The 24,419-nt window shown below is 36.7% G+C and overlaps 1 protein-coding gene across 4 annotated transcripts in view; it reads right to left on the bottom strand.

Annotated features, from left to right (window-relative positions):
• Positions 1–299: 299 nt before the first annotated feature.
• The window catches only part of LOC120635356 (golgin subfamily A member 6-like protein 22), a 50,921-nt gene continuing 26,801 nt past the window's right edge, over positions 300–24,419 (bottom strand). The window contains exons 6-15 of one of the 4 annotated variants that reach the window (XM_039906347.1): positions 23,723–23,959; positions 22,771–22,980; positions 13,026–13,203; positions 12,221–12,385; positions 11,730–11,855; positions 10,859–10,961; positions 3,694–3,825; positions 2,646–2,777; positions 1,778–1,902; positions 300–736 (exon numbers count right to left, since the gene is read on the bottom strand). In XM_039906347.1, the coding sequence (XP_039762281.1) occupies positions 540–736; positions 1,778–1,902; positions 2,646–2,777; positions 3,694–3,825; positions 10,859–10,961; positions 11,730–11,855; positions 12,221–12,385; positions 13,026–13,203; positions 22,771–22,980; positions 23,723–23,959 (1,605 nt within the window). In that variant the 3' untranslated portion in view covers positions 300–539. The other 3 variants (XM_039906348.1, XM_039906350.1, XM_039906349.1) reach the window with 3 other exon arrangements.

Raw genomic sequence — 24,419 nt, 5'->3', positions numbered from 1 at the left:
TCATCTACAAGACATTGGCGAAGTACCTTGTGCCCAGTTGGCACAGACAAAAGCCATAAACAAGAATTGAATTGAATTTGTAGTTTGATAATTTAATACGGGAAAATAAGAAGCAAAATGCATTTAATTTTCTCGTATAAAATTATGATATTAAATTATCTTGGTAAAAATTAAACATGTGTTTTTGGAAGGTAACAAATCTAGGTTACTACTTTGGGGATGAGAACTTATTTTCAGTTCGATTTTATTTGCGCGCTAGCAGCAAATTTTTATTTTTGATCGAAATAAATACACGTGTATAATTTAATTGTGTTGAGTTTATTAAATTATAATGTAATTTTGTGTAGGTTTGCTTCCATTTATCTAAGCAATGATTTAGTATTATTTATCATCTCAAGGTTATTGATTCGAAGTGGATTTTCATAACTGGCAGTTCGAAGTTTTTGGCGCGACAGCGGCCATTTTTTTTTATATTTACAAGTAAAATTACGCCTCAATTTTTTTTATATTTTATTTATTTTTGTGTAGGGTAGGTGAAATTATGTTCTAGTATTATTCTTCATCTCAAGTTGTCTGATGCGCACGGGTACTTGCACTGCAGGTAGGTCGACGCTTTTGGCGCGCGGGCGGCCATTTTCATACACTGTGTTGTTGCGGCGCGCTTCCGGCGGAAGCGGTTGTAGATCGGGTAGTGTTAGACGCTTTCTGAACGGCTCTGGCGTTCGGAGAGTTCCGCCTGTACATATAAGAAGAATTAAGAACAGTTCTGTAGCTCCACCGTCCGATCAGTCCACCAAATTCCGACACCGTCCGATCAGTCCACCAAATTCCGACGTCCGCCTAAGCCGAGGTCCGAGTCTCGCAGGAGACGCCCCTAGGTAGACGTCACCCCGATTTTCCTCGAGCCCTAGGGCTCAAAACCCTTCATCAGGCGACGCTACGCGCTCGCCCCGACCCACCGGTGACGCTGTTGAAACCCGTAAGGTTCACAGCTACTAACATTTCGAATCCACACACACACACAGTTCTGTAGCCTTAGTACAGATTTGCTTTGAGTATGGAATACTTGAGCGACGTTGTAAAATGGATCTTATTTGCTTTTACTTATAGCTCAAAGTTGTCTACAATTCTTTAGCTACGGCTTTTGACATAACGTTTGTAAAACTAAAATCAAAATCAGAAGTACTGGATTTGCATCTCTAAAACCAGTGACATTGGATCCATTTTACTTTGACGATACAGAGTTTAATTCTTGAAAACGACTCGATTGCAATCTTGTACTAAGGCTACAGATAAATCGGAAAAATCGAGTCGTTACCTATTAGAGTTAGTTTAGCCGTCAAAAATCTAATTAAAGGTTTTTTATTACTTTTGCAGGTAATGTTTCTATGAAGTATGTTAAATAATTCACACAACCCATATATTTTGTGGGATATTTTAAAGAATTGGGGCGAAACATTCACTTTTTTATATTTCTTGATGCTAACAAAAACAAAACACGGCGTACATATTTTATTATATTTGACAATCACGTCTGACAATTTAATGCTACCACCGTACAAAAACAAAATAAAAACTACCAACTACTATATAATTGTACCACATATATATTTTGATTTCCTCTACTAAAATATGTGTAATATCGAAAGACTCCGCCCGTGGCTAGTTACCACCTTACAAACAAATACGGGCCACTAAGCGATTTAACACAAGCTACGCTTACTTTGGGGCTAGATGGCGACGTGTGTTTTGTCAAAGTATTTTTATTTATTTATACCTTTTCGGCGCGGCTCGTTAGGTTGCGTCTCACACGCTTGAGGCGCGACCTTGCAGAAAAAAGACTCCGCTTTGGAAGACGTCTCGCAGCCGTCCGCCCGCGTCCTTGCGCCGAGCTTTGGGGAGCTACGACAAAGATAAACTACATAGCTGAGTGTTATAAAGCTAGAGACAACGCGTGTGAGACGTAACATCATCCTGAGTTTAAAATGTCCAACTACTGGACGGGAACCCCACTCAATACTAAAAATACCTCTTATACAGTTCCACGCGTGACGACCTCCCGGGCAGCAGGAGGTTTGGGAATTTATAATTTCAGAATTTTCTCTGTTCTTGGCGGTGGCTAGTTACCAGCGATTTATTGTTCCGGTGCGATGTCGCGTAGAAACCGATATGGGGTATGACTACTATATTCCCTAACAGGTTAGCCCGCTACCATAGACTGCATCATACTTAACACCAGTGAGATTGCAGTCAAGGGCTAACTTGTAGAGGAATAAAAAAAAAACGCCAAGTCTTTTTTAGAACAAATTTAGAATGAACAATTTGATTCAAATCAACATGAGTGACGTTGATCAGGTTTTGAGGAATATCAATAATTTGTGGACAGGTTTGCCTGCTGTTACCAACATACCCAATTCTGATTCACGCAGTCGCGGGCAGAAGCTAGTATAAATATTTAGTATAGCTAAAAATCGCAGGGATCTGCTGGACATAATCGCCAAAGTCTCTCTATGGAAATATCTACAAAAACACATGTCCAGCAGTGGTCGTCCATCGGCTGTTTAACATGACGAGGAGTGAGGGTTCCTGTGTAGCAGAGACGCTTTAAAGCTGAGGATGATGATGAGTTTGAAGGAGAAGTTTACCTCTGCTCAACGAGTATCTTGGTCAGCCTGGCGACTTCTGCTCGGAGCTGATGCAGTTCCTTGTCTCGTGCGCGAGCTTCTTGCTCGAAGTCACGCTCGCGAGCAGCAAGACGAGCACGCATATCGTCGAAGCTATGAAATAAGGAATGTTAACACTTTCCCTGAAAACACAATCCCATAATGTTTTGCTGACCACTCTATATTATGGAGCCCTGGTACGCTCGACCCAAATCAGCAGTTCTAAAATCTATAGAATAAAAATATAACGATTTGATTAACCTCAGCACGCGTGGCGTTGACCGGGTTTTGAGGAATATCAATAGTTTGTAAACAGGCTCCCCTGTTACAAACATATATACCACCAGGATAAAAAATCACATGGTGATTAAAAGGCCATAAGTACCAGGAGATAATAAGGTTAGAGAGATAATAATTTTTGCGAAGACCGGAACGAGTGGTATACGTTCGAGTATGAAATCTATTGCTAGGCTCTAGGATATCTTAAGCTGAAACGTTAGAAATCACTGACCCTTATGATTATCATTGGCTTGAGATGTCCAGGAATGACAGTTTAAATGATATCACTTTTTGAAGAGCCAAATGTGACTTACGAGTCTCAAGAACTAAGAGTTTTTAATAATTCTAATTTTAATTTCTTAAACTTTCACTTTTAGCGCCAAAATGGCGACAATCCGTCAATCAATTGTAAACCAGTTGCAGTTAGTATATTTCGTTTCAATAATAAAATAAATAAATAAAATTTGGTCTGACCGCCATTTTGATTTTATTACATTTATCTACATCGATATCGCAATATTTATCGACTAACTAACAACTCTAGTTACGTCAACGGTTACATTTAATTTTCTTAGGTTGTTTTCTAGATTTTAAATTTGTATGGGCTAAAAAAGCACTAGATCGTGATTAAAAAGTTATGTATGAAGTTCCGTGTCTTAGAACGTAGTGATTACATCCTCTTTGTATTTTGTTGCAGACATGAACAAAGTGACAAGCGGTAAAAAAAGAGGTCAGTGGTAGAAATACTTACAGTTTCCTCAAGCAAGCACATTTTCTAGTCAAATGCTCCACTTGCTCTTGGTTAGCTCGCCCCAGCTGTTTGATCTTGGTCGCATCTTCTGATCTCTTCTCGCGGAGCTCTTTCTCTCTCGCCAGTGCTTCTCTATTTAAATAGTTAGTGTCAGGGGAAAACCGGCAGGGAGGTATTAAGGCTGTATAGTTGAGGTTCTTTGCCTGATTTTGTGTAATGGCGGTAAAATATGTCAGTTTGAAATCAGTTTTAAAAAAATACGTTAACTTTTAAATTTACTTTAATATATGTTGTCAAATTAATAATTATATATTTTTACCTTTATTAAAAGATTCATGAACCGCTTCATGACGTAAAAATAGTTTGAACCAATTTCAGAACTATTGTACTGAACTCTGATAGTATTTTACTTTACTTAAATTAATTACGTACTTTAGTTAAATAAATTTTTACATAATTTAAGAATTTTATTTATTTACGATGATTACTAATTACTAACATTGGCATTTCGAAACAATATATTATCTTTATTCGGAATAACGCAAAGCGCGCATTCTTATTAATCAATGGCTTATATAGGCGATGTTGTAAAATTATAATACAAAAATGGATCGATTTTTATTTTTACTAAATTCTTAAGTTATGAATATTGATTTTTTATAAAAGATTTTAAAACAACAAAAAATGAGCATTGTTTCAGTAAGATCGGTACAATAAATCAACATATTTATAGCAAATAACAGTTTATTAAAAATAAAAAATAATAAACGTCCTTAAAAATTAAGAATGGCAAGCGTTAAGTTTTGAGCCATTTTAATGAAAAAAATATTAAGCAAATTTCAACATTTTTAGAGCATATTAAAATAATAATAATAGCATATACAAAAATACATCTTAAATTAAGCTGCATTTTAACTTTGGGTACAATTATTATAATAAACAGATATGACAACTTGCAACACAATGAATTTAATGAAAAATGATTTATTTTTACAGCAAGTACGAGTAAGTATCTACTATTGAAAATGGTAAATAAAAAAAATACGATACTTAAACTATTTTGAATAAATACAATAAACGTCAGTCCAAATTGGCAGTATTCAAATTCGAATAGATAGTCATATTTAAGTATCCAGTTACTTTTTTACATTCCGGTAGAAGCACTTTATTTTATTGGCGTAGCTAAGCAAATTCAAAATAGGAGTACACTTAATAGATAAAGAGTTATGATATTTTGTTAATTTTACAGAAAAGAAAACCAAGCACAAGATTTTTATTAAATTCACAGTAGTTTTTTTTTAAGTAAACTACATGTTAGCCCCTGACTGCAATTTGGCTTTGTGGTCAGTGATGATTCAGTCTAAGATTGTAGCGGGCTAAACTATTAGTGGTATGACATCTATTAAAATCAAACCTATTCGTTTTCAACGCGACATCGTACCGAAACGCAAATCGGTTGCTAGTCTGTGTCAGTCGGGTGGTGACGAGCCAAAGCCTCCCACCAGACGGGTGCACATTAAGATACACTAGTGAAACTTTTCTTGTAAATTACGCAAAATCATCTATAACGATAAATAAACTAGAACTAGTAAGTAAAAGCATAATGGAAATAATTAAACAAAAATCAACATTAGTTAATTTTGTAGAACCTAAATGCTTAAAAATATGGAGGAAATCAAAAACTAGCTACGCCAAGGCTTCAATAAAACTAGCAACTAATGCTAATATTCTAATAATAATATTTTATTGGTCAGATCAAGAGAAGAGTTAATAAAATAAATGTTATTTTTTTATTTATTTTCATTAATTAAACCTATATTTAAAATAAATGTAGGCATCAATGTTTTCTCCTGTAGCGCCTATAGAATACGAGCGCTAGAGAGAGAAGGAGCACTGCGAGAGCAAGTCGGAGCGAGCCGATGAGTGCGCAGGCGCATGGCGCCACTATCGTCCCCACCCAGCCGCAACTGTTGACAACGATTGTACAACTAATGTAGGGTAGTTGTTTATTACTTTATCCTTACCAATATTATAAATACAAACGTGTGTTTAAGAATTCGTTTTGATAGAGAAACGGATTTAGAGGGTTTTTTAACCTATGTATAATGAATATGTAGTAAGTCAACTTATATGTATACTCTTTGAGAGTACCGGCGCGCAAGTAAAGTTTAAGCGGCTAATCGCAAGCGTCATGGCCGTATAGTTGATTTACTATATATCAACATAGATAGATTATAGACCGGAGGGTGACATAATTATTATTTATTTATTATTAAAATGTACCTGGTTTCAGTAGTGATAGATACCATCACTCCGCTTGCCTTAACTGCAGGGTATTTCTAATATCGATTTTTTTATTTGTCTTATTAAGATTTTCTAATCCCTCTGAACTAACAGTTACTTATAAATTAGTTAAAATTTGAAAAGTTGTAGCGAATATTATGCCTTACATATAATTATTACTATTTGGCAATTAAATGATACCATCTTAAATAATCGCTACTATCGTTAAGGTGTAACGTTATCGAGTTATCTTAATATAATCTTAAACTATATTAAAATTAGTTCTACCTACCTAACTAAGCTTAGGCACTAAAAATAACCTATCCGGTGCTACACTAATCCCAGTGTCGGTGTAACTGATAATACTTGCTTGCATTTCGCTTGTGCAGAAAGCTTATGGAAGGTGCAAGGTGCTTTACTTTATTACGATTGAGTATACGCTTTTATAATATGATTCCTAAGGTAATTTTGGACCCACCAATTCATAAGTTTATAGAATGTGTTAAAACACATTTATTACAGCGAGGTTATTATACAATTGATCAGTTTCTTAATGACAAGGTTGCTTGGAAGCATCCGGCTCCGCTTTCATCTCTCACAAGTATGGAGGGTAGAGGTAAGGAGAGTCATCTGTGTATATGAAAAAGAGTCGTCAAAATGTATTAAATTAGGATGGCGCCACATTTGTATCAGGGTAACTCTTAAAAGAAGCGCCAAATATAAATATTGTTAGAGTAGGCTTGAAAAATAAACAAGGAAGTATGGAGATATAAGGAAGTAAGGTTATATTTACCACAATATTTTGTACAACGTAAGTTGTTGAAATTCTCAATAATTAACTACTTTAGTCGATAATGACATTAAATTTTTTAACTCGGCATACTTCAATTCATCTACGATTGCTACATTCATACCATACCCTGTGCATCCACTAGCGCCATTGTGGAGGATTTTTGAACTGTTATTTAGCGCATACACTGGACACTTTTTCAACTTTTCTCCCATATAAGATAACTCTCCATACCTCTACCCTCCATACTCACAAGATAGAAAAATGAATGTTAAAATGTAAAATGTAAATTTTTAATGTTGGAAAAGAGCAACTGCCGAGTTTCTTGCCGGCTTCTTCTCAGTAGAATCTGCCTTCCGAATCGGTGGTAGAGTCACTACACACAGACAGACTTGACGCTTCAAAAGTGCTTATATTAGGCCTACTTGAAATAAATGAATTTTGAACACATTTTACTTTTAATGCAAGCCAACAGCTGTATTTTTTTTTTAAATATAAATTAGATAAAAGCTAATTACAGGTGTTCCAAGATTTTAACATGAAACTGCTTTAAGGCAAATTCGATTATATTAAATTTTTTTTTTTTTTTGGTTAATTAAAATTTTTATTTTTACTTATTTTGTAGGGAAATAATAATTACAAACTAAAATTAATATTTACAATAAATATAAGCCGTCTAACTGTTCACTTACGGGAATGGTATCCAAAATGCTGGCGCTATTGCCCCTTTGAATTGCTAGACTTGGCCGTTGGGCTAAATAAGCGCCAGCTCTTGGGTCGCCAGACGTAAGGACCAATTTTTGGGACACGATGTTAATTAAATTTTCCGTGTCCGAAGACCATGGGCCCAGAGTCTCAAACGCAAGCGCCGCAAACACGTCGCATCGCATCTCACTACCGTGTAATTCTTATGTACGCATCAAAAGTGCCACCTGTGGGCCGGGCCTACTTGAATAAAGATATTTTTGACTTTGACTTTTGACTTTGACACGTAGTCATTACAAATAACGGAGTATTTACGGCATTGTACCAGCGGACCTGCGCGACTTCGTCCGCGTATGAGTAGACTTAAAAAATAGTCGTATGTCCAATATAAATGATTCCGAGATTCCAATATAAATGAATCATAGCTAGATCGATTTATCGCCCCCGAAGCCCCCTGTATATTAAATTTCAGGAAAATCGTTGGAGCCGATTCCGAGATTCCATTTATATATACAAGAATTGCTCGTTTAAAGATATAAGAATATTAATATTAAATACATAAATCTGTAAACTTAATTAAGACACAGGATAGAGTGTCATAGCCAAGTTCTCGAAGTACAGGGCGAACATTGTTAGGTACTGTTTCACAATTTCGACCAAGTTTAACTTAAAATCAATTAGATTCGCTTTTTAGTAAGTGGGTATACCATCACCTAGCAAAACTTTGCAGGGCGTGCAAGGAATACGTCTTGAAAAGTGCCGCTTTGTGCAAACCAACCTTAGGAATAGGTGTTAAGCGCCATCTACCTATCATTACTTGACGGCCGATTGGCGCAGTGGGCAGCGACCCTGCCTTCTGAGTCCAAGGCCGTGGGTGCGATTCCCATAACTGGAAATGTTTGTGTGCAGCAGGAATGTTTTTCAATGCTGGGTGTTTATATGTATATATAAAGTATCTATTTATTTTATTTATACTCTTTATTTGCACACAAATAAAAATACAGAAGAAGAATAAAAAAAAAACACAGACAGAAGTATAGGCCTTATCTTTGTATATTATTCATGAAAAAAAAAATAACATTCAGTCACCTTAGCACCCGTAACAAAAACTACGCTTACTTTGGGGCTAGATGGCGATGTGTGTATTGTCGTAGTATATTTATTTATTTATTATTACACCACGCCCATCACACCAGAACACGCACTTCCCCGGACGGGATTTGATACTAAACTTTCTACTATTAATAAAATACGTTCCCTTTCATATTTTACGTTGTAAGAATAGACAAGTTTATTTTAAACAGTATACAGATTCATGTACGATATGATTACATAAAAAAAAAATTTTGATTACAGTGATTAATAAATTACTTTATTCGAACTTAAAATACTGCCTTTTGGACGTCAATGAAAATGATTTAATGTGTTTGACGATGTTTTATTCAATGTATTGAAATGTTTATTAAGATGAATCATGTATGAATTTTAAGGAAGCGATCTCTAATTTTTTTTTTTTTTTAATTTTCATGTTTATTTATTTATTTAATCTCTAATTAAAAATAATGAGAAGCATTAATGAGCAAATGAGATAGTTTCAAAACTTTACGTGGTATAATATAAAAAGTTAAAACATTATTTTAAAGATCGCTACATTTAATTCGAGTAAATAAATAAACATGTTAGGGATATTGTATTAATTACTGTACGAATGATTATGACATTTCGACATGCATCCCTGGGTCCTGTTTTTGTGACGTCAATTTAATATTATTCTTTAACTTTGAAGATTTAAATGTCACAGACAATTAGTGGCCCGGGCGGTATGGTAGCCAAATTTGTCCAAAAGACAATATTTTGTATACAAAATAAAATTAATTAAAAAAAATCATGCAATTTTTTAAGAAAAAGTGTTTAGAAGACTAAATTTAGCTACCAATTGCGTTTGGAAGTGCGGATGACAAAAAAGATAAATGGTAACAATTAATTAATTACTTGCCAAAGAAATGTTAAATGCATGCGTAAAACTATAAAGATAAATCGATCGATTTATTCGGTTGCCATAAAAATACAAAACCAAAGCATTTAGCTAAAAATACAATAATGCGCGGGCAGCTTTGCATCACTGTGCTTATAATATAACAGCAAAAGTATGCACATCACTAATAACATTTACAATCTGTGTAAAGCCAGAAGCAAGAAAAAAAAGCGAAAGTGAGTTTCGGATTTGAATCTAGGATTTCGTGTTCTATAATTAAACATCCTTAAAATTTCCTACATTTTTGATTTTTATGGCAATTTATGTCATGATAATGTTATTTAATAATTTGCAACAGAAGAACAAATAGCATCAATGCAAAAGTTATTCTTAAAGCGCATGCATGAGTACGTTTTTTTATATAAAAATATTTAGGAGCGTGCACGCTAACCCTTAGTATGATTCGCGCTCGCAATCGTACAGTCGATTTCGTAGAGCTAATGTATATAACAGCATTTAAATATTTTTGAATTTAATTTTACAAGTAATTCGACTCATTATACACCTAATATAATGAGTCTATTACCATTGCATGTATTTGATTTACTACTCAAAGTAAATGAAGTCTTATTAGTCATAAATAAAGTGTGATAAAAACATACATATAAATAAATAAAGTGTCTTATTTTATTTTTTTCAAACTTCACTCTTCGACTTTACCTTTGTGGTTACCGAGTTTGATCCTCGACAAGATCCACTTGCTTTTCGGACATTTTAATATCACTTACTTAAACGGCAGAAAACATCGTAAGAAAATCAACATGCCTTAGAGTTCTCCGCAATGTTCTTAAAAGCGTGTGAAGTCTGTCAATCTGTATTGGGTCTGCGTAGTGGACTACATCCTAAAACCTTCTCAATGTGAGAGGAGACCGGAGCTTATGGCATGCGTTCAAGTATGTCAAATAAATACATAAGTACCTAAAAGAGCCTATTTTCTTATACTGATTGATGATGACAGATCGGAATACAGTTGTCACCACACCCCTCTTTCCGCGATTTTCGCATGAGGTGACTAAGAAAATATAACGGAGAACGGACGGGAGCATCTTCTGTGCTACTACTACCATGTACTGTGATTATGGTCATCCCTCTTATTAAGAGAGGCCTTAACTCCAGTAGTGGACTATTATATGCTATTGATGATTAGAGTGTGTGTGTGTGTGTGAGCAGTGTGTATACACTGCTCTACTTATATATCCTAGTATTTATACCGGGCGGTAATAGGTCGATAATAAAGAAAAAAGTGAAATACTTTATTAAATCGACTCTAAAAAGCGAGCGCAGATCTCATGCTAGGGGTTGGTCTGGTCTATGTGCATATATACAAAATCTTCGGTTTACAAAATAAATACCTCAGCTCTTGCTCTGTGACGGCCAGTTCCCGCCCGCAAGCGGCCGCCTTCGTTGACAGTTGGTCGTAGTCTGTGTCTTTCGAGTGAATTTGCGATTTCAGTTCTGTAAAACATTTTCTTATTACTATGCTGAGAGTTTTATCATTCGAAATTTGAACGAGACGACCAAAAAGTATTGCTGAAGCGTTTCATGTTCGAAATGAAAAAAATTAAACTAAACAATAAAAGCACTGAAAGCTGAAGCGTTTTATACTTATTCAACAAAATAGGATTTTCATAGTACTTTATAGAATCGTTTAATATTCGAAATTTGAAAGATTTTTACAATAAAGAATTTTCGTTGTATTTTTCTGAAGCGTTTTACGTTAGAAATTTAAACTAGACAACAAAAAATATATTTCATACAGCTCTATTGAAGCTAAAAGGTTTGTGATAATAATATTATTTGTTTCCAATATGGAGGGTAGAGGTAAGGAGAGTCATCTTATATGGGAGAAAAGTTGAAAAAGTGTCCAGTTGTTGCGCTAAATAACAGTTCAAAAATCCTCCACAATGGCGCTGGTGGATGCACAGGGTATGGTATGAATGTAGCAATCGTAGATGAATTTTTTAATTAATTATTGAGAATTTCAACAACTTACGTTGTACAAAATATTGTGGTAAATATAACCTTACAGATTTATTATAACCAAACGTGGGTTTAGAGTGATTTTATTTCGTAAACAGTAAATAGTACGGTATTTATATTTGGCGCTTCTTTTAAGAGTTACCCTGATGCAAATGTGGCGCCATCCTAATTTAATACATTTTGACGACACTTTTTCATATACACAGATGACTCTCCTTACCTCTACCCTCCATAGTTTCCAACCTGCAATTTCCTCGAGTAGTTCTTTCTCTCTCTTGAGTCTCTCTTCCTCTCCCTCTTGCCGGCACTCCGCCTTCATGCGTTCCAGACAGTTCTCCTTGTCTGACATGAAGTACTCCCATTGATCGTCTATAGAGTGGATTTTTAAAGATTAAATTAAAAAAAATAGGCGGCAAACAGATGTTAAAATTTTTTTTAAATAAGAATTTATTATTAATAAATTCCAATTAAGAAAATTCCAAATAAAAAAAAATTGAATTAAATTCACTCAACATTGACAAATAATATTTTGAACAAATACCATATCAAAAGTAGGTACGGAACCGGTGTTTTGTTTAAGTTGCACATTCGATGGTTTTTCTGGCAGACCTTTAACCGTTAGGCCATTTTCCTCGACGGCATACTAGTCGATTTTTTACTGCCTAAGGGTAATAGACCCTAATAAATCCCCCACCTCCCTATGAACTACCCTAGGCAATGACCCCTCCACTCACCAACTTCCTGTTGATGTTTATCTCTCAGCTTGTTCATGACCTCGTTCTTTTCCGCGATCAGTTTCATTCTTGTCGCTTCTAGAACCTTCTTCGCCTCCGCTGCCGCCGTGCTTGCCTGTTCTTCTACTTCTCTAACCTTCTCTGACCACTCGCTTATTAATTGTTCTGTAATTATTATTTTCTCGTTGAGTGATGACATGACCAATATATTGTTCCTTAAACTAGTGTTGTAAACTTTACAAAACTAGTGATTACAAATTAAAACTTTAATAAATTTCTGCATTTAGAAATTTGGAAGCAGCTGATGAAATTTGCTGCTGAAACGACAGCAATTTCGACCACCTAACTTTACGGAGTTATGTTAGTTTTTAATTTAAGGAATTAAATAATACCTACATGCTTTAATGGTAAGGGAAAACATTGTGAGGAAACCTGCATGCCTGAGAGGTTTTCATAAAGTTCTCAAGGCGTTGTGAAGTCTACCAATCCGCACTTGCGTTGTGGAATACGGCCTACCCTTCTCATTCTGACCCGTGCCCTGTAGGGGGCCGCTAATGATGAATGATGATGATCTTAAGTCATCGCAATTACCTTTCTGGTATTGCACCAGTGATCTGGTTATTTCTGGTGCAATGCTGACCAGTAATCTGGCTACTTCTGGGGCAATACTGACCAACGATCTGATGACTGGCCATGATCGAAGCGTCCCATCGGCACAGAAAAAAATTCAGAAAAAATTCTTATTATAAAAATTAATACCCAAAAATTAATCAAAAAGTGCTCCGAGAGTTCTAACTCATCGTACCTCTCTCCTTCTCGAAGCGTTGGTTCATGGCCTCGATGTTATTGGCGTAGGCGATGTCCGCCTTGTCCAGCAGGTGGCGTAACTGGAGGATATCCCAGTCCGCCTTGCTGTTAGCTTCAGCGATCGCGCGTTCGAACTGAGTTTCTTTTGACGCGAGCACCTCCTTTAGGTTCTCGAACTGGGGAAGGAATAAGACGGAGCATTACTCGACGCTGTCAAAACAAGACTGTAAATCATCAAGGTTAGTTCATCAAGCTGTTTGGGACAGAGCTCGTCCGGGGAAACACTATTGCCATTATATTTCTGCCGCAAGCATTATTGTATGTTGTGTTGTGGTCAGAAGAGCGTGGTTGCTGGTGCATGATGCTGACCTACGCCTCAAGTCTGATGGACACAGGACGTTGCAGGGCGTGCTTCTAGATAAAGTATATAATGTATTTAAGTAAATAATGTCCTTAAGTATATAATGTATTTAAGTAAATAATGTGAGTTAGTATATAATGTATTTAAGTATATAACGTATTTAAGTATATAAAGTACTTAAGTATATAATGTATTTAAGTAAATAATGTACTTAAGTATATAATGTAAGTAAATATATACTGTATTTAAGTATATAATGTACTTAAGTATATAATGTATTTAAGTAAATAATGTAGTTAAGTATATAATGAACTTAAGTAAATAATGTACTTAAGTATATAATGTAAGTAAGTATATAATCTAAGTAAGTATATAATGTATTTAATTAAATTATGTTTTTAAGTATATAATGTATCTAAGCAAATAATGTAGTTAAGTATATAATGTACTTAAGTATATAATGTATTTAAGTAAATAATGTCCTTAAGTATATAATGTACTAAAGTAAATAATGTACTTAAGTATATAATGTAGTAGTATTATAGTAAGTATTTAAAGTAAGTAATGTAGTTAAGTATATAATGTACTTAAGTATATAATGTTAGTAAGTATATAAAGTATTTAATTAAATAATGTACTAAAATATGTAATGTTAGTAAGTATATAATGTATTTAAGTATATAATGTATTAAAGTATATAAAGTAAATAATGTACTTAAGTATATAATGTACTTATTACTTATATAATGTACTCACCCCCCCACAGTGCCCTCCTGGCACGAGGGAACCCGTGACGGCGTGCCCGGTACGGACTCGCACCGGCCCACAGAAGAGCCAACACATGAGCGACTCCGAGAAAGTAGCGGGCCCGTTAGGTGGGACCCACTGACGGACTCGGAGTCATCATGTGTCGGATAGGCACCTCACATGACAAAGACACTTACACTTAACATAACACAGTCTCACACAAAACGGCAAAGCACACAGATAAACAGACACACACAACACAAACACTTAGAGTACTACAGTTAAACCTACACCACTGCAGAGAAGCCACGACTGAACTCTGCCAATTTGTGGGTAGGGAAAAAATAGACCTGGCCCTGTTACAAGAACCATACGTCGCTAAAGGACGCGTGGCTGGCATGGGATGTCTGGGAGGGGATATAATCTACCACAGAGATGGTGAGTTGAATCCCAGGACATGCATCTTTGCTAGTAACAGGATCAAATCTTTAGGAATCATAGCATCTGAGTGTTACAGAGACCTGGTGGCGGTGGAAATAACCACACCGCTAGCAGATGGCTGCAAGAAAAGAGTGGGTTTCATCTCTGCCTATATTCCCAGCGAGACAGACTTCAACCCACCAACAAAAGAGCTCGAAGAAACTGTAATAAGATACAGAGGTAAGAGAACTCCTATTATTATTGGTTGTGATGCAAACTCACATCATGTGGCGTGGGGTAGCACTAACACTAACAAAAAAGGAGAACTACTGATAGAATTTATTGCGAGTAATAATCTTGAGATCATGAACATTGGGAATGTCAAAACCTTTGTCACAAAATCAAGGCAGGAAGTGTATCATTAGACATCACATTAGCTACTGAAAATATTTCTCACTATGTCAAGGAATGGAGGGTTGATCAAGACGATTCGTTTTCAGATCATCGTAGAATAATCTTCCATATAGATTGCATAGTAGAAAAAGCTCTTTTTAGGAACGCAAGGAAGACGGATTGGGGAAAATTTGCTTCAATAGTAAGCAAACACTCACCAAACCGTTTGTGCTATAGTAATTTGGAAGAACTAGAAGAAGGAGCGAGAGAACTGGAAAAAGTTCTCTCAGACGCCTATAATATCGCGTGTCCACTACGGGAGATAATGCCAGGGAAAGGCAAACCTTGGTGGAGTAAAGAATTACAAAAGAAAAGAAAGAAAGCCCGCAGAGCTCTCAGAGTTGCACTCAAAAAAGACAACGATGACAGCTGGCGAGCTTACAGGGAAATCAGAACTGAATTCCGCAATATGTGCAGGAAAGAAGATAGAAATGGCTGGCATTCTTACTGTGATGGAATAACAGACTACTCAGGGGCCGCACGGCTGATGAGGGTGCTAGCAAAGGATAGAACTTGTAAACTTGGTAGTATCACTAGAGACAACGAACTAGTATCTGATCCAAAACGGGTTCTGTGCGAAATGATGAGAACACATTTTCCCGGGTGTCAGGAAATAGTAAAAAGTAAAGAAAAAGTGAGGTGCTCAAACGCCTTTGTTGACTGGTCAACAGCAGTGAACATCATAACCGAAGAACAATTAGAATGGAGCATAAACGCATTTGCGCCATATAAGTCAGCAGGACCGGATGGCACACTTCCGAAAATGCTGCAAATAGCATACAAATATATAAGTAAGTCACTATTAGCACTCTTCAGAGCCAGTTTAGCAAGCGGATATCTACCTCTAAATTGGTGCAAAGTCAAAGCGATATTTATCCCGAAGCCAGCAAAGAGAACCTATCAAGAAGCAAAATCTTTTAGATGCATAAGTCTATCATCTTTCATATTGAAAGCCTTGGAAAAGATAATAGATGGACATATAAGGACTAAACTAGAGTCGAGCGTCCTGCCACTACACGATAATCAACACGCCTACATGGCAGTTAAATCAACTGAAACAGCTCTTCACAATCTAGTGGTGAAGATAGAAAGATCACTCACTAATAAAGAATTCGCACTTGGATGCTTTTTCGATGTGGAGGGAGCATTCGATCAAGCGAATCGTAAAGCTATAGAACACTCTCTTGAACGAGATGGAATAGAGAAAGTAGTACAATGCTGGGTCATGAACATGCTAAAGCATCGTACGATATCGGCTGAAATAGGTAAAGAGACGATCACCATAAAATCGAACAGAGGCTTTCCTCAGGGTGGATGCCTATCGCCTCTACTATGGTGCCTCTTATTAGACTCATTGGTTAAAAAAATCAATGAAATGAAGATATACATGCAGGCCTACTCCGATGACGGGGTACTGCTAGTCGCAGGGAAAGACCTTAACACAGTGATGAACATCATGAAGACTGGTATAAAGACTACGTTAACATGGTGTCGGGACAAAGGACTTAATCTTAATCCTACAAAAACGAAACTAGTACTTTTTACCAAACGAAGGAAAATAACACACCTGACACCAATTGTAATTGAAGGTGTGGAGCTAGAAATAATTAAAGAAATAAAATACTTAGGGGTTATACTTGATAACACCCTAAAATTTAGTACGCATATACGAGAACAATGCAACAAGGCTAAAGTAGCACTCATACAGTGTAGAAGAGCTGTGGGCAGAGTCTGGGGTATGAGGCCGAATATAATGAAATGGATATATACGGCGATTATACTTCCTAGAATTCTGTACGCTGCAATAGTATGGTGGAACAAAGCTGAAGTTAAAACAAACAGTAAAGAGCTGACAAAAGTACAAAGGATGGCCTCATTAATGATCTCGGGTGCTATAAGGACTACACCGTCTGCAGCGCTGGAGGTTCTACTGGGACTGTATCCTTTAGACTTGGAAACTAAAAGAAGAGCACTGGTACAATGGTACAGGATGAAAGTGTCAAAACAATGGAATGGCAATTTCATGGATAAAGGACATGCAACTATTGACCAAATATATGGAGATAAACTGTCGATGATAATAATGAATAATGATCTCATTAAAAGGCAGCGCATCTTCGACAAGAAATATAGAGTGCATATAGGACCGAAGGAGACATGGGAGATAGAAACCGCCAGCGAACATAGCATAGTCTGCTATACGGATGGATCTAGGCGGGAGTCCACAAAGCTCAGTGGGGCTGGTATCTACAACAGCACCATTCCAGAAAAGGAACAAACAATAAGTCTAGGCAAATATGCAAGTGTCTTCCAAGCCGAGACATATGCCATCATGGCATGTGCCAATAGCTTATTAGAAACCCTAAATACATGGAACAAAGAAAGTTATCATTTACAGTGACAGTCAAGCTGGGCCCCAAGTCTGCTATTTTACAAGATTTGTCATTATGACACCATTCCATTGCAATCCAATTATCATTGTGCCCAAAGTCGCTAGTCTACTAAATTCACAATGGTCTTACAATTGGATTGTAATTGGATGATAATTGCATTGTGGTAGAAAGAGAATCAGTGTTGCCATTTGGTCAAACTGTGTTTGAGAAGTAAAATTAAAAAAAACTACCATTAATTAATAATGTCCAATTAAGCGAATTTTTGATTAGAAATATTTTTAAATGTTATTGATTTGTGTTCTAAAGACGAACTTTGTATCACATTTGGTAAAACAATCGAAGGAACCCAAAAAACAAATATTTTGTGTGCCAAATTTTGTCAAAAATAATTATTTTTAATCTGTAACTGTCGAATTGACATTAAATTTCATTGACGTTATTTTGTGCTAGTGAAAATATATAAATTATAATCAAAACAAACAAAATGTTCCTCATCGAGCAAACTTCGTCGCTGCTTTTGGAGAGTTAGACAGATCAGCCTGGACACTGCAGCTGTACCAATAACGGACGTTGCCAGGCGAAGCGACATTGGGTTGCGTACCTACGCTCAAATTTTATAAATAAATTCCCACTGAAGAGCGAAAGTAAGTAATGCAATCTTGTACTGTTTAAGCATGATATGAAGTCTAAGTAGGTATCAAATTGGTGTGTTTCCAACAGTATCTCTGGTAATTTAATTAAAAAAAACAAATATGGGGAGTAATCAAAAATTTAATAAAATTCTTATTCTTTATTCATGTACGCTTATCACAGGTGCTAATGAACTTGTACTTATCATGGTGGTGCTAACTACATTTTTTAACTTAAAACTAAAGCTAGGAGGTTTTCATTCTATTCTATTTTCTTTTAAAATTTTTATCTTTTATTAACTTGTGGACCCATTTAAGGTATTGCACAAATTGTGACCAGCATCCCTGTAACAGAGTAAAAAATTGTTGTAGAATATTTAAAAACAATAGATTAATAGGACAAAACACTATGTTTAACCCTTGGAACACATATACTCATAATATATGCCTTTGTCCACAGTCTTTTGACAAGAGCCTGCTGCAGTGCCCAACCTTCAAGCAGACCCTGGTTTACTAGTTGAAGTCTCTGTGAACCAAGTCCTTATGAGATAGAGCTTTCCAACTCGGCTCTAATTGCGAACAAAGTGATTTGCTGTTATCTGTTGAAGAATTCTGTCCTCTATCTATAAGGAACTTCATCAGATAAAATAAATAATTCTTGCAATGAATATAAAAAGGGTAACAATAAAGGTTTGGATTTCAAAATGAAATTATATCTTCCTGCTTTTATTGGAATCCAGCTGAAGAGTCTTCATTTTTTACATGTATTCATTTGTAAACTAAATTACTGTAAATAAAAATCATTGTTCAGTGTCTTATCTTTATTAACTCGTATTATTTGTCTCCTCATAGATTTATAAAAATAATTTTAATAACACACAAAAGTTAAATGCCTCTTGCAGAAGAATTGCTTTAATTGTGTTGTGGCTTTTATATTGTGCCAAACACAACATGCATCTGCAATCTTGCCAGCAGTGCAATTGTTTAGAGCAAGTATGCATTATGCCTATAATATATTATGCATACTTGCTCTAAACAATTACCAGAAAAAGATATTTGGAAATAAAACACTTGACCATCAAACTATGTACATGATTTATTACAGTTTTCAATCTAGGAGACCCTAACATGCTATTTAAAGCATTTTATTTACTTTACCTGAAACATTCTTCCAATATACTTTTACAGCGCTCTACTGTATTGCATACAGTCACAAGTTTCATGCATAGAGTAGTGTGGTGTATCTCCCCTCTATAGTATTTAAGTTGTGGTCATCATAGTTTTCCACAGAGGAAAAACTCACCTGAAAATCCAACCAATATTAACCTTGACAATTAAAAATCTATATTGGAATTAATTAAAAAAACCTTAAATAAGTAATACCTAAAAAAAACCTCATGCCCCATTATCATTTAATGGAGTTAAGTGTTGGCTGAGTGGGTGACTCTGCCACACATTGGAGTTAAGAGCAGAGCCTGGGTTGCAGGCACAATATATTTAAATCTGCGTCACAGATTGTTAAATACATTGAAGATTATTGGCTAGATATATCACATAATATTAAAATATGAGTTCAATATTAAAGTTACTATTATAACAGTTAGGGAATGCAATACCTTAGTGTTATAATATTGCCTTTCATGAACATTTGGCCTTATTATTGCCACATGTGTCCCATCTATGATATCTGAAGTAATTTTTTTCATAGAAGCTGAAAAAGCATTCTTCTTGGTAAAGTACTCAGCATATAAATGGTAAAATATAATTTCTCCCTTCATCCATCACTCCACTTCAGCATCCTTATCACTCTGGACATTTAACACTTTTTATTAAATTTGTCCCACAGCTCTTGAGGCAGTGATCTGAGAAACATTGTTGGGGGCTCTCTGCCCAATCGTTATTTTTAGAGCCAGATGCATAAAATGCTAGTGCTACCAGTAACTGCAACCATCATAACATATTCTGAGATATAGGTACTATACTTAATTAAAAAGCAACGAAAATTAAAGTTGTTTTCTTACCGTGGTTTGGGAATGCCTAAGTGGAGCGAGCTCCCACACTTGACTCATTACAGTCTGCTTCCCAAGCAACTCCTTTTTTTATAAATTCCGCATCGGGAATATCCTAAAGTAGTCTACATTGTTTCTTAGCAAGCTGCGGGCTCGACGGCGCCTGCTACGCTTAATCAAATGGTATTGAAGAACATCAATAGTCTTAGCCAACTTAAAAATATTCCACCTTAATCTGAATATTATGATCTCACACTTCACAATTTAATTGTAATCAACAATAATATTGCTAAAAGGCAATGACTGCAGAATTGCGTCTCAATGGTCTCACAATGATCAATAGAACTGTCAAAATATTAGCAGACTACCAATTCGTGCGATCATTGAATTGTCATTGTGCAGCAGACTATAGTCGTAAAAATATAATAGGCCCGTTTTGACATTTGTCATCGCGACGTAACTAGTTATGGAACCATAAGACTCTGTACTCGATACTCACGATAAATTAATTCAAGTTTGTATCAGTACTGGATTGATATTATTATGTATTGTAAAGTGTTCGTTCGTTCAAAGTATTCCTTTAACTTCACAACCAATACGCGTAACTGGCTGTTGATTATACGTCCACTTTTCAACATGTTGAAACAGAGTTAGTACTATATAAAAACAAAAATCGAGTCAAATCACTATGTTTAAATTAATGTCCAAAATAGAAGAGCCATAGTTAACGTAAAAGTAAACAATATATATCAAACTTAAACGAGCGCACAGTCAACTTTACAAGATGAGGAACGAAAAACTGCGCAGTGCGCGCGGGGACGCTTCAGTCATGTGCCGCTTGGTCAGACACATCAACTCAGACTCATTATTTAGAACCCATTTTGAGAACCAAGCTCATTCGTTGCAGTAAAAATAACTACACAGTATATAATTTCGATATTCAGTAAAAAAATGGTTACAGCTCTAGTATAAAAAAAAAAAAGACTGAGAACGTAACTGTTTTCGGAACGTTTCGCAACAATTATAAATTGCATGCTACTATGAAGTAAGCGCAAAAAGAATACTCGCGACATATTCTTTCGTATTATTTAACGTCCCAAAAAAATTTACGTATTTTTTAAAACACTGTATGTAATTGATTTTTATTTTTTTTGTTTCTTTCAGTTTCGTTCCAAGTTACATTCTATGGTCTAGCACAAATGTCAAAACGGGCCTATTACATTTTTACGACTATAGCAAATGTTCATTGAAGTGTCAGTGGTTTTCCATCGGAAAATCATAATGACACCATAATGACACCATTGTGTTAGCAGACTACCAAATATGCCAAAATTGACAATTATGAAGTCACTGATCGATCACTGACACACAATTGTAATAGCAGACTTGGGGCCCTGTACTAAAGGCCCTTGGTAGGAAGGATACCACTTCTTCCCTGGTGAAGGAATGTAAAAAAACATTAAATTCACTAGCGGAGTTAACAAAAGTGTCGATTGCCTGGGTTCCTGGCCATAAAGGAAATCGGGGCAATGAAAAAGCAGATGAGCTAGCAAGAATGGGCGCAAGCATCCAATTTTACGGGCCTGAGCCTTGTTTACCCATTCCATACAACATCACAAAAAGAGTGATAGAAGGCATCACGGAAAGAGAATCGAATACAAGATGGAACAATTCAACGCAATACAGGCAATCGAAATTGTTTCTGAAGTCATTCGACAAGAAGAAGACAAAACAACTAATGTCACGGAGCAGAACCAATATAGCACTGGTAGCAGGCATAACCACAGGACATTGCCTGTTAAATAGACACCTAACGGTAATGAGAATTGCAGAAGATCCATCCTGCCCAGAGTGTGGCGAGATGGAAACCAGTTTTCATTTCATAGCTGAGTGCCCCATGTACGCGATGGTAAGATGGGAACTACAAGGTAAGGACAGTTTTAGTGTAGAAGACCTAGCAAACCTCTCTATAGGGGACATCCTGAGGTTCACAAAAGAGACTGGTAGGTTGCAGGGGGGGATGCTGCCGGGACACCAGTAAACCTGTGTCCCAACATGGGGAATAGGGTGGAATAGTCCTTACAGAGGACTGATCACCCGTCTGGCACTGGCAGGCGTCCCCTCTATATATAATAATAATATAATGTACTTAAGTAGATAATGTACTTAAGTAGATAATGTATTGAAGTAAATAATATGAGTTAGTTTATAATGTATTTAAGTATAGGTGTTGTTGTGTGTTGTTCTTTTTATAGGCGATAGTTTTCCACTTACCACCAGGTGGGCCATCTGTTTGATCCGCCAATGACTACTATAAAAAATAAGTTCGAACTCCATAAATTTGAGATATACCTGGTTCTTTTGCGAAATTTTTGATCAAATCTCTAAGAGTTGTGGAGTTCATCTTGCACCTTTTTAGTCTTCCATACTCACCTGGTAGTAAGTTCCCTTAGCTTTCTGTCCGCGTGGCTTCCTTCTCCATCGGCTTAAAGGGTGCTAGAATAATCTTCAGATCGTCTACTTCATGGTCGCTGACACCGACCTCCTCAGCGATTCTGCATCCACCTTTAAGTGATTTTACTAAAACTGGTACCCCTGCTTCTGTCTGCTTCTGTCTGCTTTTCTGTCGTCCTTTTGCTTCGCCTTGAACTGCGAATTCCCTGCGAGTTCCCTGCAACTTGCTGTCTACGTCCATGGTTGTCCGTCCGTCCGTCCGACCTTCAACACTCACCCTGGTAGTAAGTTCCCTGAGCTTCCTGTCCGCGTTTCTGGCGTCCTTCTCGGCCTCGGTGCGAAGCTGCGCTAGAGTCGTCCTCGTCCGCTCGGCGTGTGCTCTCTCAAGCGTTGCGCGGGCGCTGGACGCGTTCGCAACGGCTTCGGAGTGTTCCGCTTTAAGCGCTGTAACTTTTTCGGAATGCTGCTGTTCTAGACGTTCTATTGCCTGGAAGAAGAATGTTTAGCTATTGTTATATACTACAAGAAACCACTAAAAATAAATTAATGTATGAGAACAGGAAACAAATGAAGGTTTAGTACGTGGCAGAATGTTTCTAACATCTTTTCGTGATTTCTCGTAGCTTTTCGCGTTCTTCCAGCTATAAGAATTTACCAGTGAATTCGGAACAATGACGTTAGGAGGTCTTCACGCAACCCCGGAAAATCGCGACTTGACACTTTACGGTCTAAGAACTTCTCACCATATAAATATTAACTTATATAAGTTATTTTAAGGTTACCTCCATAAGTACACAAAGGGGTATCGAAACAGCGAATATTCACAAGCGTACAAGTGTCGTCAACGGTTTGTACGAAGACGACGAACGGTAGAAATATTACGGGTAAAAGGTTTCCTAACCGATTTCGTTGGTCAATCCCCAGTAAGATTTTCCAACTAGGCGGGAGTCCAATAGTGAACAAGTGTGCGCAAACACAGGCGCAGTCTTTTTCCCTAACTCTAATAGTCTGGTGAAATGCAGCTCAGACACGACCTTTTCGGTCGTCAAGGATACGAGATCAGAAGCAGGACCGACAGGCTTGAAATGCTCTTCGAGACACGGGGGTGAATCACTGCCAATTACTAACCTCCGTCCGGGTGCCTTGTGATCTGCAGTGAAACATGCTCTCCTCGGAGACCAAAGGTGAAGTGGTCACGTGAAAAAATAAATATATAAAAGATAACTTACATGCAAGTGCTGTTCTTCTTTATCCTTCTGTATCCTGGCCTGCTTCTCCAACAGGTCCTTCAGTCTGTGCACTTCTAGTTTCAAGGCCTCTTCTCTCGTCTCTACCTTCTGGATCTGTAGAGTGAGGGACTGAACCGACCTCTGTTGCTCAGATGCCAGTCCTCTCAGCTGCTGGAGTTCTGCGACGTGGGAGGGCGTCGGTGGTGCAGCTTTTAGCTGTTGGACTGTTTCTGTTAACTGAAACATACAGTGTCAGACATTTGACGGCCGATTGGCGCAGTGGGCAGCGAACCCTCTTTCTGGGACCAAAAATGCGATTCGATTCCCACAAGTGAAACATGTTTGTGTGAAATAAAACATAAATGTTTTTAACTGCTGGGTGTTTATCTAATATTTTCATAAAAATATCCATCAGTCGTCTTAGTAGGTACCCACAATACAAGCTACGCTTACTTTGGGGCTAGATGGCGATGTGTGCATTGTCGTAAGTAGTATATTTATTTATTTATTTGACATAATATTGTCAATACTGATCCTCATTACGCACTAGAAAGCGATACGTACTGATATACGTATTATTGTCTCGTCTGTCTGAATGAAGAATGCTTATTTCTTCCGCCGCGCACTATAACTATGGTCTCGCGTCAGGTTTGCGACAGGCGTAAATCTTGCAATCACTGCTGTCAAACGTGCCTTT

The sequence above is a fragment of the Pararge aegeria genome, chromosome 26, assembly GCF_905163445.1.
Source record: "Pararge aegeria chromosome 26, ilParAegt1.1, whole genome shotgun sequence".
Lineage (NCBI taxonomy): Eukaryota > Metazoa > Arthropoda > Insecta > Lepidoptera > Nymphalidae > Pararge > Pararge aegeria.
The sequence above is the reverse complement of the archived record's forward strand: the minus strand, read 5'-3'. Positions and strand labels throughout refer to the sequence as shown.